Here is a 13587-nt window from a genome sequence, read left to right on the forward strand (position 1 = left end):
CCAACTACTATTTAACATGCTGCATATTTATATTTTATTTTTTTAAAAAAATTATTGCCTCATTTCCCCCCGCAAATGTTATTCCAAGAAAAAGAAACCAGCATCACAGAAAAAAGCTAATGTTAAGTACACAGAAAACACTCCATAATTTTTATCCACTTCTTCCTTTGAAGCAAACAAAATGATAAATGCTAATAAGCAACTGTCAGAGAAAAAATGTGATTCAGGTAGTTTTCTAATTACCCCATGTTTAGCTCAGAGCACAAAGCATAGACTTTGAAGCAAAAAGGCACCTTTCTAAAGCTGTCTGAGTTAAACAAAAAACAAAAAACCACAAACCAGTCTGACCAAAGCTAGGAAACTCATTGTTTCTCTCTCATTTCTTTCCATCAATCTGCAGTCAAAAAGAACAAAGCGAAGAAATAAAAAACCCGACACTCTTGGTTGCCATTTGAAAGGATGAAGCAGGCATTCTGAAAGCATCTGGTTTCGAGGATCTTACTGGAGTGGTGTCACTGCTTTGCTTTTCCAGACTGTATGGTAGACCTGGGACAAATCCAAAAGATTGTATTTCTAAACATTTCTTTCAGGGTGGAGAAGCAGGCGAGGCAAGGCAACATTCCTGACCGTGCAAGTCTTAGGTTCTAGGCACCGCAGGTGAAGTCAGGCAGACTGATCATGTCTATTCTTCACCTTTTCAAAACGCCATTGGGGGAAAATATACACTGAGACTGATTTTCTTACAGGCGCTACCACAGTATATTACGTCTTCCAGTGGGAAAGGTCACCAGGCCACGTTCATTAACATGGAAAACAAACCTCATGTTTCCAGGCTGCAAGAGTATTTGGACATTTGATGCTTTCATTCTTATTCTTTTCACATATTAAGATTTCTTTTTAATCTAAAAAACAACTCTTTCAGCACACGATCAGGAAGAAAGGTCTTTGAATTTCTTTATTTTAAATTAGTGTCTACAACCAACACCACCATTTGATTAAAACAAAAAGTTCTGCATTTTGTGCCTGCCATGAACAAAGTATGCAAATCGAGGAAGGGCGGAGAGGAGAACATACACATGCCTATCATGCAACAGTTCCAAAACAGGTATAATGAAAGTCTCCGTGTAATAAATAATATGAACTAAACACACACACGCACACACATGGAGGCCAGCGTGGAAAAAGCAGCCAAGAATCCGTGCAGGTGGTGGGGGTGGGGAGGAGAAAGAACCCTCAGCTGAAATCCGGGTTTTTTGTATTTTTAAAAAAGAAAAGGAATCAAGTGAGAATGGCGTCGGCAGGTAAGAGACGGGCGGACCGGGCAACAACCCCTCCCCCCTCTTGCACGCACAACTCCATTAACCGAGAGTGGATCGGGTCCAAAGGGTTTCTTCTCCGCGAGGAGGGCAAGTTGCCGCTGTGGGAGCGGAGGAAGAATCCCAGGGCAACAAGGGGAAAGAAGGCGCTTCTGCCCCAGGGATCGAGGTTGATCCCGCCGAAAGCGGCGGCGCATTCAATGCAACTCACCTCGAAGGAAGCTTTAGGGCTCGGTGGGCAACGGGGGGAGCGGTAAGGTATTTTTATTTCAGCAAAGGCAAGTCTTCCCCCGCGCTACTCAACAGGCGGCGGGTGACCGGCAAGACCGCGAGACGCCGAAGAAACTACTCACCACACGCGCCCGGGGCGCCGCCACCCGCATGCTGCCTCGCTCCGACCCGCCAACTAGCCGCTGGCGCCGGGCTTCGCCACCGTCTCCCTCTCTCTCTTTCTTTCTCCGTGAACACACGCGCGCGCGCGCGCTCACACACACACACACACACACCGGCAGCTCCCGGAGCCCCTCCGCTCCCTTCCCTCGCACGAGCTCCCGCCCAGTCCGCGCGCGCCCGCCTGAAGAGCCGCCAGCACAGCCAACCCGCCTCAGCAGGCCCGCGCCGCGCGTGCCCAGAGCCAGCTAACCAACCAACCAACCAACCAACCAGCCCGCCCGCAGAGCCAAGGAGTGCCTCGCGCCCGCCCGCCCGCCCGCCCGCCGACCCCTCCTCCTCCTCTCGCGCGCCCCTGACACCCCCCACCTACCCCCCCATTGGACTGCTGCGCCTCTTTCTCTTCGCGCGCCCCCACCCCGCCGCCGCCTCACCGTCACTCCGCGTTCCTCGCAGCTCTCCTCGCGCAACCGACTACGACCACTCGGTTCACCTCGACCTCCTCCTCTCTCCTCCCCCCCCACCTCCCATTCACACGCAAACACATTTTGCACGCAGCCTTTCTCCAGCTAACGCCGAGTTAATGTGCAAAGAGAGTTGATGTGCCCCGACACTCTTCTTCACTATGCGCCCCCCTCCCACCCGCGTCAAAATTCTCCAGGTTCCTCACAGAAACTCACCACTCATGGGGTCGTGCCCCTAGAATTCCTCGCTCGCCCGACTGTCCTGTGCTTTTCTTGCGAGGAAGACCCGCGGAGTTGACTTCCGAGTAAACCTGCTTGGAATAGAATCCGGCTCCCCCAGTGTAGAGATTATGCACGCACACTTCGCGCCGTCTCTCTCTCCTTCACCATTTGTCGGCTTCCTCTCTCGAAAGCCGCTTCACCCTCTGCCACAGAATCTTCCACAGAATCGACACCATTAAAGCTCCGCAGCAGCTACTTCCCGCCTCCAGAAGATCCCGGTTTCAGCTGTGTATCCCCCACCACCACCTCACCCGTCTTTCAGATAATTCTTCCTGTTGCAACCCTCTGCTCAGCTCCCGCGCTTTCCGCCTATTTTATTTCGTGCGGACCCTGATGTCCTCCCGCCCCTCACCCGTACGGAAGAGATTGGGAGGGGGTTGTTTACACCGTGCGGGTCAGGTATCGCGCACAACTGCCCCGGGATTGTTGAGCGAGGCAAACTCTCCTGTACATTTGCAAAAGTGCTGTCGTAGTCAAATGATCTCCGCCTCCCTCTCCCCACCCGCCTCCTATATTGAGTCATGTCATCTTAGTCAGAATAGGTGTGAACTGCTCTGGGGCCCCAGGGCTAAAGGTTAGCAAATCTGAAAGAGGCCGGACTCAGACACACCCGACACCACCTTTTTCTTGAGCTTGGACTCAGCAACTCCACCTCCTTATTCGCGAGACCGGCTGGAGGCGGAGCTGCTTCCCCACTGGTCTTTGCCTGAACTCTCCAGCCCCGCCTGCACAACCCTCTCCAGCAGAGACAGGTAAGGAAGTACGGCAACCCTCTTCGTCAAGGTTCCTGTGGAAGGGAAAAGTTTCCCTGAAAATGTTCTTTACCATATCGTACAAGCTTCTCAGTGTACTGTCTATTCTCTTCTCCGCCCCCCCCCCTTCTCACTGCCACCATATTGGGATGTGCAAATAAATAATTAAAACATCCATCATTAATGAAAATTGCACTGTTGTGCATTTTTAACCAGTCTTTTTTTAAAAAAAAAAATCTAAGCCTCTCAACTTGTGTTATACACTTCCATTCTTGTTGGGGCATGTCTAGCCTTGAGGCCAAAAGATCTTGGCAGGCATACACTTGGAGAGCCACATCTTAAACTGCCTTTGAAATGAAAGAGCTGGAGACGACAAGAAAAAAGAGAGGGATGGAGACAAGTAAGAAGCAGCAGAATTTGAGCAGCAGCAGCTTATAATAATTATAATTATAATAATTTATTATTTATACCCCGCCCGTCTGGCTGAGTTTCCCCAGCTTGAAAGCAAAATAAAATATGGACCAACCAATCCTATGGGTCCACTTATGCTGCCACAATCTCAGTGTGATTTAGCTGGTATCCTATATACACCCAGTAAAAAAATCATCGAACAGTTCTTATTTGGCGATCACTCGGAGCTGAGTAAGATTGTCTTCCATGAACATAGTCTTAACAGTGAGTCTGTAAGGGACTGTAGAGGCCAATTCTGGATTCCACAGTGGGGACATAGGTTTCCAGGCAGGAGTTGATCAAGGTGAGGGTTTGCCAAACGTGCCTTCCTCTTAATACGTTTCTCCCTTTCGTCCTGAGTTTGAGCGTCTTCAAAGCCCATGACACCTTTGGTAAAGGCTGTTCTCCAGTTGAAGTGCTCGCAGGCCAGTGTTTCCCAATTGTCAGTGTTTATACTACATTTTTATAGATTTGCCTTGAGAGAGTCTTTAAACCTCTTTTGTTGACCCACCAGCATTACACTTTCCATTTTAAAGTTTGGAATAGAGTAGTTGCTTTCAAAGGCGATAATCAGGCATCTGCGTAACATGACCAGTCCAACAAAGTTGATGTTGAAGAATCATTGATTTGACACTGGTGATCTTTGCTTCTTCCAGTACACTGGCATTATATATCACTTGTCTTCCCAAGTGATATGTAAAAATTTTCAGAGACACTGTTGATGGAATCTTTCAAGGAGTTGGAGATGGCGTTTATAAGTGGCCCTTGTTTCACAAGCATACAATATGGTTGGTAGTACAATAGTATTTTGGTATTAAACAAGCAATTTAGTTTCCCTGCCATTGTCTTGGCTGCATTCGCAGAGCTCAGGCAGCGCTGAATTTCAGCATCAATGTCGGCCATTGTGGAAAGATAGCTGCCCAGGTAGAAGAAGTGATCAACATTTTCCAATGTTACACCATTAAATTGGATTTGTGACACTGCAGAGGGGTTGTTTTGTGCTTGTTGGTGCAACACTTTGGTTTTTTGGATGTTGAGCAATAGGCCAAGCTTTTGGTAAGCTTCTGTGAAGCTATTTAGGATGGTTTGGAGGTCATCCTCTTGAGTGTGCACACACTATGTTGTCATCAGCATGCTGAAGCTCTATGACAGAAGTTATGGTAACCTTACTCTTTGCTTTCAGTCTACTCAAGTTAAAGAGCTTTCCATCTGTTTGATATATGATTTCTACCCTAGTGGGGAATTTCCCTTCAACAGTGCAACTATGCCAGCTACGCCCCCAAACATCAATAGCAGCGTCATTACTAATTCCCACTAATTGCTGGGTGAACACAGCAAAATGCTCCTGCCCAGCAGGACAGCAGAGAGGGGGCCAATACATGCAACAGGGTACATCTTGTCACAGTGTAGTACCATAAGCACCATAAACATTACTTTCAAATGTGGCACACCCAGTAAAGGCACAAATACCCAGGTCCTAGGCTGTTCATCAATTCAAGTCCCAACAGGGGTAAAGGCATGTGCTTAGATTACATGCAGGGAACACAAACAAGCAATGGGAAAGATGTAGTAAGCAACCCAGACAACACACACACATACCCAATGCACCAATCAGAGTCCCAACTGGGAAGTGGCACACTTATGAATGGATCCTTTTGCAAGTGCGGATGAGAGAGCAAGAAAGATAACAGAAGTGAAGCCAAAGGGGCAAGCCCCAGGAAAAGCAAATACCGTAGAGTGTTTGGCCAGCCTTGGCTTCAATGGGAATGGGGTGCCTGGGATGGGTGGTGACCAGCCCTCCATGCCTACTACATTTATGGTGTGAGCTTCATTAACTACAAACACCAAAATATAGGATTCCCACAAAACCTTCTGTAGGGTTTTGTAGTCATTTTGTAGAGTTTTGTAGGCAAACTCCATGTTATGTAGGACCCCTCAGACTGAGCAATTGATACGTCAAACCAGGGTTTGTAGTTAATGAACCTCACACTCTCTTAAGCAACACCATCAACATGACCCTGTACTATGTTCTCTCCACCATACCCTCTCCCCTCGATCCTCTCATTGGCAGTGAGGACAGAGAAAAGATGGAGGCCAGCCTGAACTATACTGAGCACTGCTTCAGCAGGTTTGTAGTTAATGAAGCTTGTGGTGTGAACTCTGTCATCCTGCCTGTGGAGCTTTAGGGCCAGCAGGGAGTTTCATCTCAGCACAGCATCAGTACTTGTGTCCCCCTCTGTAACAGTGCTTGCCAAATGTTTTCCCCCATGGACCACTTGGAACATTGCTGAATGTCTCGGCAGACCACTGAATTGTTTTTTCTGCCTGCTGTAGCAATTGTAATGTGCTGTGCTAGATGCTGTATGATTTTTAATTGTATTTTATCGCATCTTTTATTTCTTACATATCATATTTTATTACGTTACATACTGTAATACAATAAAATACAATATAAGTAACAAGAGAGGCAATTAAAATACAATTTAAAATCAATATGAATATTTAATGCAATGCATGTGCATACTGTGGATCACCTGAACTGAGCTTGTGAACCATTGATGGTCAGTTTGGGAATCCCTGTTCTATGGGATACATTGATGCTGAGGGGAGGAAGTATTGCTTCAGCAATGGAGTTTGGCCAAGACATTGTTGACGCATATGGCAAGGGAAGCTGGACAGACACCTGCAGCATTTCTGCTTTGGATTTCCCCCATACCTGTGTGAGATGCTTTGTTCTTAGGTTTATTTCCCAGGTTGGCAGCATGGCGGGTTGTGCTCTCTTTTGAGGTTCTGTTTTATTACAATACCTCCTCTGGAGTTATCAGAGGGCTAGGGTGAGAGTGGAATCAGGAATTGTGGGATGCAGACTTCCGGAGGCGGCGCGAAACGGGTAATGGCGGTCCTCTCTGCGCTGCAAAGAGGGGCTCCGCAGAAAAGGGTTGTCTGCTACGGCGAAGCGACGACCCATTAAGTTAAACCACGAGCAGAGCGAGCTCGTGGCCGTGGGATCCGGCGGGCACCGAGAGCGACCCCCAAAACGAAGAAGGGACCCCGTAAGGGGCTCCGGAAGCGCGGAGGGGAAGCGGTGCTGTGGATTCATCGCTCTTTCTGCGGGAGTGAAGCCGCGCGGCTGTTACCGATGAGCGCCGACCTTTCTTCCTTTACATTGGATTACAAAGTAACTACTCGTGAGTAAGATCTATTTGAGATTGGATTACAAATTGTGAATTCGGCCGAAAGCGGGAGACGAGAAAAAGGAAGTCCGTCTCCCGGAGGTGCTTAATGATTAAAGGCAAAGAAACTGACAAGCTGGAAGCAGTACAAAAGGGTTTTAAAATGAGAGACATCATACGTCTGGAGAAGCTGGGAAATTGAAGGGAAAGGCAAGTTATCTCTATTTTTCTGTGACTGTGTCTATTCTAATTGGGGTTTCCTCTCTGCTAAAACTTTTAAAACTTTAAAGACTTGAAAATCCCTAGCCCCGGACTTGCAGCGGGTAAAAGTTGTGTTGCGGATACATTTACAAAGTTGAAACAGATACTTAGAGGCATTACCGGTGGATACAATTAAGCAACTGTATTTTACACCTTTTAAGAAACTATTGTGGCAAAATTGAGAGAGCTCTGCAAGAAGGAAAAGTTCTTCTTTAAAGATATTTATTAACTTGACTAATTGTAGGAACTTTAATGGCGACTGAAACTTTGTTTCTTCTTTCATGAACTGAACAATACTCCCTCTAGTGGAGTTTGGGATTTACAATTTCCTGAGAACTGACTTTGTTTTGTCTCTCTGCGGTTTGGTGACTCATTCTGAGGCCTGTCTTTCCCATGGAACTTTTAACAGCTTGACCTTGAATCCAAAGGCAGGTGTGGAATGAGTGTGGAATGAGTGGTAAACCAAAAACAAGAGCTGCGTCGAAAGCAGGAAAAGGCAAATTGGTACAAACAACTTTGGCTTCCCAGGGCCGTAGATCTTCAGTCCCTGCGGTATTACAGGCTGCACCATTACCAACAACCCCAGCTGAAGAATCAGAACAATTAACAAGTGAAGATATGGCAGCTGGGGGATCCAACATTCTTCTAGAGGAAATGCTACAACAATTTGCAATTTTGAACAAAAAAGTGGATGATCAGACTGCAAAAATTGACTTAGCCACATCTTCAATTAACAAACTTTCTGAACAGGTGGCTAAGCATTCACAAGATATTGGAAACCTAAAGGACGTCGTATCTGAAAATCGAAAACTGGCCGAGGCTGCGAATGAGAAAGTAGAAGCAGTAACTAAAGAAGTGGAGGAACTGAAAGGAGAGGTAAGGCCACTCCATAAACATATTACTGACCAGCAGGCCTATCTGTCTTTGGTGGAACTGCGAAACAGGGAAAATAATTTGAGATTACGCTCTATCCCAGAGATTGAGAAAGAGGACTTGACTGGCTTTTTGACAGTAGAATTTTCTAAATTCTGGGGTATAAACGAAGATACAGACTTTAAAATAACAACCGCATTCAGATTGGGAAGGGCGGCTGGGAAGGACAGACCTAGAGACTGTTTGATTATCTTAAGGACCAAGCAGGAGAGAGACAAGCTACTTGACCTACATTTTAATAAAGCACTTGAGATTCAGGACAGAAGAGCACAAATTTACAAGGATATACCCAAACAATTACTGGATCTAAGATCTAACTACACTGACCTAACTGGACTTTTGAGAGGCAACGGAATACCTTACAGGTGGGAGTTTCCACAGGGTCTTTCGTTTAAATACAAAGGAAAGAAGATAAAGATCAAAACGAAAGAGGACAGCCAGAAGTTCCTACACGACCACGGAGAAGACTTGCAGAAAGGAGCGGTAGCTACTTGGCCACCACCAGAGCTAGGAAAAGAGCCACCATCCTCGGATTTGGACAAAAAAGAAGACACCCAATAAGAGTAACAACAGATTGATACAGGATGTCTCTGCAGCTTTACAGTTGGAACATTAATGGCGCGAATTCCCCAGAAAAACGTAAAAGGATTTTCCATATATTAAAGAAAGAGAATTTGGACATAATTTGTTTGCAAGAAACTCATGTGACCAGGTCACATAGGAAGGTGTTAATAAACAAAAGATTAGGCCAAGAATTTATTTCATCAGATAGAGTTAAGAAGAGAGGCGTGGTGATTTACGCTAAAGAGAATCTATCACCAAAATTTTTGTTTAAAGATGAACAAGGAAGAATCCTGGCTATTGAAATTTTGACCCAAGGAGAAAAAGTTTTGATATTAGGAATTTATGCACCAAACGAGGGGAAATCAGAATTTTATAAGAAGCTGCATGAGACACTACTGGACTATCTGGACTACTCTAACATCATTATGATGGGAGATATGAATGGGGTTGTCTCTACTTTGATGGATAAGTCACAGAATCAGAATCTGACTAAAGATGGAAGACTACCAAAAACTTTCTTTGAACTAACTGACAATATGGACCTAATTGATTTATGGAGGACGAGAAACCCCCTAGGTAAAGAAGGAACCTTTTTCTCTGAGGCCCACCTGTCATGGACAAGAATCGACCAAATTTGGGCATCTAGAGGGCTGGCACCTAAGACTACAAAAATAGAAATCTGCCCAAAGACTTGCTCCGACCATAACGCTTTGAAAATGGAAATGAGATTTACTACTGCCGATTCCTTCAGATGGAAAATGAATGACAACCTGTTAAGAGATCAAGAGATCGTAAAGAAGGCCCAAAAAACTTTAAAGGATTATTTTGAAATCAACTTGAATACCTCGGTGGAAAAAAGAATTATCTGGGACGCAAGTAAAGCTGTTATGAGAGGGTTTCTGATACAACAGAATACAATCAAGAAAAAACTTTGGAATAGTAAAAAAGACAAGATATTGGAGAAGATAAGTGACGGAGAGAAAAAATTAAGAGTGAATCCAAAATCAAAAGAGACTTTAAGAGAAATAAAATTTCACCAGTCACAATACGCGAAATTGATTAACCAAGAAGTGGAATGGAAAATCAAACAAATGAAACAAAGATCTTTTGAATCTGCAAACAAATGTGGGAAACTGCTTGCTTGGCAGTTGAAAAAGAGACAAAAATTAAATTATGTCACCAACCTAGAAGTTGAAGGGAAAAATTTCCAGAAACCAGGAGAAATTAGAAAGTGTTTCCAGAAATATTTTAAAAAATTGTACACACAAGAACCCGAGGAAGTAATTGAGATAGAACAATTCCTGAAAGATAATGGCCTTCCAAAATTATCTCAAGAGAAGAGATCAATCTTGAATTGTAAAATAACACAACAGGAAATCGAGGATGCCATTCAGAATATGCAACTAGGCAAATCTCCGGGCCCCGATGGACTTACCTCCAAATATTACAGGACTTTAAAAGACTATCTGATACAACCATTAATGGAGGTTTGCAACCAGATTATGGGGGGAGGGAGGACACCAGATACGTGGAAAGAAGCATTCATCACATTGATACCCAAAGTGGAAACTGAAAAGACTCAACTTAAGAACTATCGCCCCATCTCACTCCTAAATGTGGATTACAAAATATTTGCGGATGTTTTGGCTAACAGATTTAAAAAAGTACTAAATGAAGTAATTCATAAGGACCAAGCAGGCTTTCTCCCAGGTAGACATTTGTATGATAATACCAGGAACATTATCGATATTTTGGAACTTTTACAAACAAATATTAACACCAAAGCGGTGTTAATCTTTATCGACGCGGAGAAGGCCTTTGACAACATTTCTTGGAAATTTATGAAGAAAAACTTGGAAGGGATGGGAGTGGGAAGGGGGTTTGAGAATGGAATAGAGGCAATCTATTCTGAACAAAGAGCTAAGTTGATAGTGAACAATGTGGTGACAGAAGAACTTCATATTGAAAAAGGAACACGCCAGGGGTGCCCCCTATCCCCTCTGTTGTTTATCTCAGTCCTGGAGGTTTTGCTGAACATGATAAGGGAGGATCGGCAGGTACAAGGGATACGGGTCGGAGCGAAACAATTTAAACTGAAAGCATTTGCAGATGACTTGGTTTTAACATTACAGGAGCCAGAACCTAGTACAAAAAGAGTTTTGGAATTGATTCAGAAATTTGGTCGGGTGGCGGGCTTTAAGCTGAACAAACAAAAAACTAAGGTGTTGGGGAAAAACTTGACGGTTACTGAAACAGAGGGGTTTCAGAAGGAAACAGAACTAAACATTGTTAAAAAAGTGAAATACCTGGGGGTCAATCTGTCTTCTAAGAATTTGAATCTATTTAAAGATAATTATGAAAAATGTTGGTCAGAAGTTAAAAAAGATTTAGAAATTTGGTCAAGATTGAAATTATCCTTGTTAGGCCGAATTGCAGCTATAAAAATGAACGTTTTGCCAAAAATGTTGTTTTTGTTCCAGGCCTTGCAGATTGTGGACAGAGTGGATTGTTTTGGAAAGTGGCAGAAGGATATTTCTAAATTTGTCTGGCAGGGCAAAAAGCCCCGAATAAAGTTTAAAATACTAACTGACGCAAAGGAGAGAGGGGGGTTTGCCCTGCCAGACTTAAGGTTATACTATGAAGCTGCGGCCTTCTGCTGGATGAAAGATTGGATCTTATTGGAAAACACTGATGTCCTAGATCTGGAAGGCTTTAACAATTCGTTAGGTTGGCATGCGTATTTGTGGTATGACAAGGGGAAAACACATGGAATGTTTAAAAACCATATTGTCAGAAAAGCAATATTTATGGTCTGGAAAAAATACAAAGACTTATTGGAAAGCAAAACTCCGAGGTGGATTTCACCAATAGAGGCCAAAGCTCGGAAAACATCCAATATGGAGGCATATTGGCCGAAATATTGGGAAATAATAGAAAACATTGGAGGTAATTGGAGGTTGCAGAGCTTTGAAAAATTAAAGGACAAGGTGCAAAATTGGCTACATTATGCCCAAATTAATGAGGTTTTTAAGCAAGACAAAAAAATAGGATTCCAGGTGGAAAAATCGAAACTTGAGACAGAGTTGTTAGAACCAAAGACCAAGGTAATATCGAGAATGTACAACTTGCTGCTTAAATGGAACACTCAGGATGAAACAGTTAAATCAGCCATGATAAAATGGGCTCAAGACATTGGTTATAATATCATGTCAGAAGACTGGGAAAAGTTATGGACCACCGGTATGAAGTTTACGGCATGTAATGCCTTGAAAGAAAATATTATGAAAATGGTGTACAGGTGGTACATGACCCCAGTCAAACTCGCTAAGATATACCATTTGTCCGACAATAAATGTTGGAAATGTAAGGAGGCTGAAGGGACATTCTTTCACCTCTGGTGGACGTGCCCAAGATTGAAGGCCTTTTGGGAAATGATTTATAATGAGTTAAAGAAGGTGTTTAAGTACACCTTTCCTAAGAAACCAGAGGCCTTCCTTCTGGGCATTGTCGGTCAGAAGGTGTTAAAAAAGGATAGAACTTTCTTTATGTATGCTACAACTGCAGCAAGAATCCTTATCGCCAAATATTGGAAGACCCAAGATTTGCCCACACTGGAGGAGTGGCAGACGCAACTGATGAACTATATGGAACTGGCTGAGATGACTGCGAGAATCCGGGACCTGGGAGAAGAGGCAATGGAGGAGGATTGGAAAAAATTTAAAGACTATTTGCAAAAGTATTATAAGTTGTATGAAATATAAGATGTCGTATGATCCAGAACGTTAGCCCCAGCAACGAAATTTAATTATTTATGAAATTGTTAATATTTGTGAAAGAACCAAAGTTTAAATGGGTTAAAATGATATCAGGATATATTTTTAGATTAAATGGAGAATAAGAGATTTAAACTTAAATTGCAACTGAAAATATAAAGAAATACACGAAATAAGGGTATAATTTGCTGATGATTTTATTATCAAGAATGCATTATGCGGGGGATGTGGGGAAGTCCAATGGAAATTTGAAAAAAGTTATTGAAATGGAATTTTTTGTTCTTTTTCCCTTTCTTTTCTTTTATTCTGTTTTTTCTTCTGTTGTATCTGTAATTTGGAAAAATGTAATAAAAATTATTATAAAAAAAAAAAAGGAATTGTGGGATGCAAAGGATTCAGCATATGTCTGCTTCTCCCTTTCTTTTTTCTTTTTCTTTTTTTATTTTAATGCAGAATCATAACAAAAATTACAACCATTGAATCCAAAATAATACTATACAAAAAAAGGAACATACAAAAAAAACAGAAAAGGAAAAGGAAAACAAGACAAAGGAAACAGAACTAAACTAAACATAAACAAAAATGCACACATCTACAGAAAAAACCATATCATTACGTACATAAACACGTATTGACTTCCTTCCTTTGTTCTAAGACCTCAAAAAATTACTCTTACTATATTGTTGTGTCTAATTAGATTACTTCCACCTTTGTACTTAAAAAAAAACAACACCATTTTTATTTTTATTTAACCCTGTAAAGCATCATTCATTACATACCAATATACTTACTCCAGAACAATGTTTTTTCATATACTCTTTAGCACAACCCCATTCTTTTAATAATTTCTGGTCCGATTGTCCCCTTATGTATGCTGTGAGTCTTGCCAGATTTATGTATTCACAAAATTTAATTTGCCAATCTTTCACTGATGGAATTTTTCTCCCAGTTTTTTGCTATAAGCATCCTGGCAGCTGTTGTTGCATAAAGGAATACTTTCCTTTGATTTTCGGGAATATCATTTGTAATTAAACCTAAAAGGAATGCCTCCGGTTTTTTATTGAAAGATATTTTAAACATCTTTTTGAGTTCTTCATAGATTTCATTCCAGAATTGTTTAATAGGTCGGCATTCCCACCACATGTGAAACATTGTTCCTATTTCTTTTTTACATCTCCAACAGGTATTCAATTTTACCGGTAATTTATAAATTTTAGCCAATTTTACCG

The 13587-nt window shown here is 42.6% G+C and overlaps 3 protein-coding genes across 14 annotated transcripts in view; 2 read left to right on the plus strand and 1 right to left on the minus strand.

The window, feature by feature from the left end:
* Positions 1-2956, minus strand: part of PTPRF (protein tyrosine phosphatase receptor type F) — a 482994-nt gene extending 480038 nt beyond the window's left edge. For 4 of the 12 annotated variants that reach the window (XM_082228807.1, XM_082228812.1, XM_082228808.1 and 1 more), the window contains exon 1: positions 1670-1854. The gene's annotated coding sequence lies outside the window, so the exon portion shown is untranslated. Of the gene's footprint in view, positions 1-1669; positions 1855-2386 lie in introns of those variants that run through there. The other 8 variants (XM_082228803.1, XM_082228813.1, XM_082228810.1 and 5 more) reach the window with 4 other exon arrangements.
* The window catches only part of MED8 (mediator complex subunit 8), a gene marked incomplete at its 5' end in the record, with an annotated part of 411542 nt that overhangs the window by 132203 nt on the left and 265752 nt on the right, over positions 1-13587 (plus strand). The window lies entirely within an intron of this gene.
* Positions 5729-13587, plus strand: part of HYI (hydroxypyruvate isomerase (putative)) — a 169422-nt gene continuing 161563 nt past the window's right edge. Inside the window, exon 1 of the mRNA XM_082228935.1 lies at positions 5729-5782. Within this exon, the coding sequence (XP_082085061.1) occupies positions 5742-5782 (41 nt within the window). The 5' untranslated portion in view covers positions 5729-5741. The remainder of the gene's footprint in view (positions 5783-13587) is intronic.

This window comes from Podarcis vaucheri (assembly GCF_965113315.1).
Source record: "Podarcis vaucheri genome assembly, chromosome: 6".
Classification (NCBI taxonomy): domain Eukaryota; kingdom Metazoa; phylum Chordata; class Lepidosauria; order Squamata; family Lacertidae; genus Podarcis; species Podarcis vaucheri.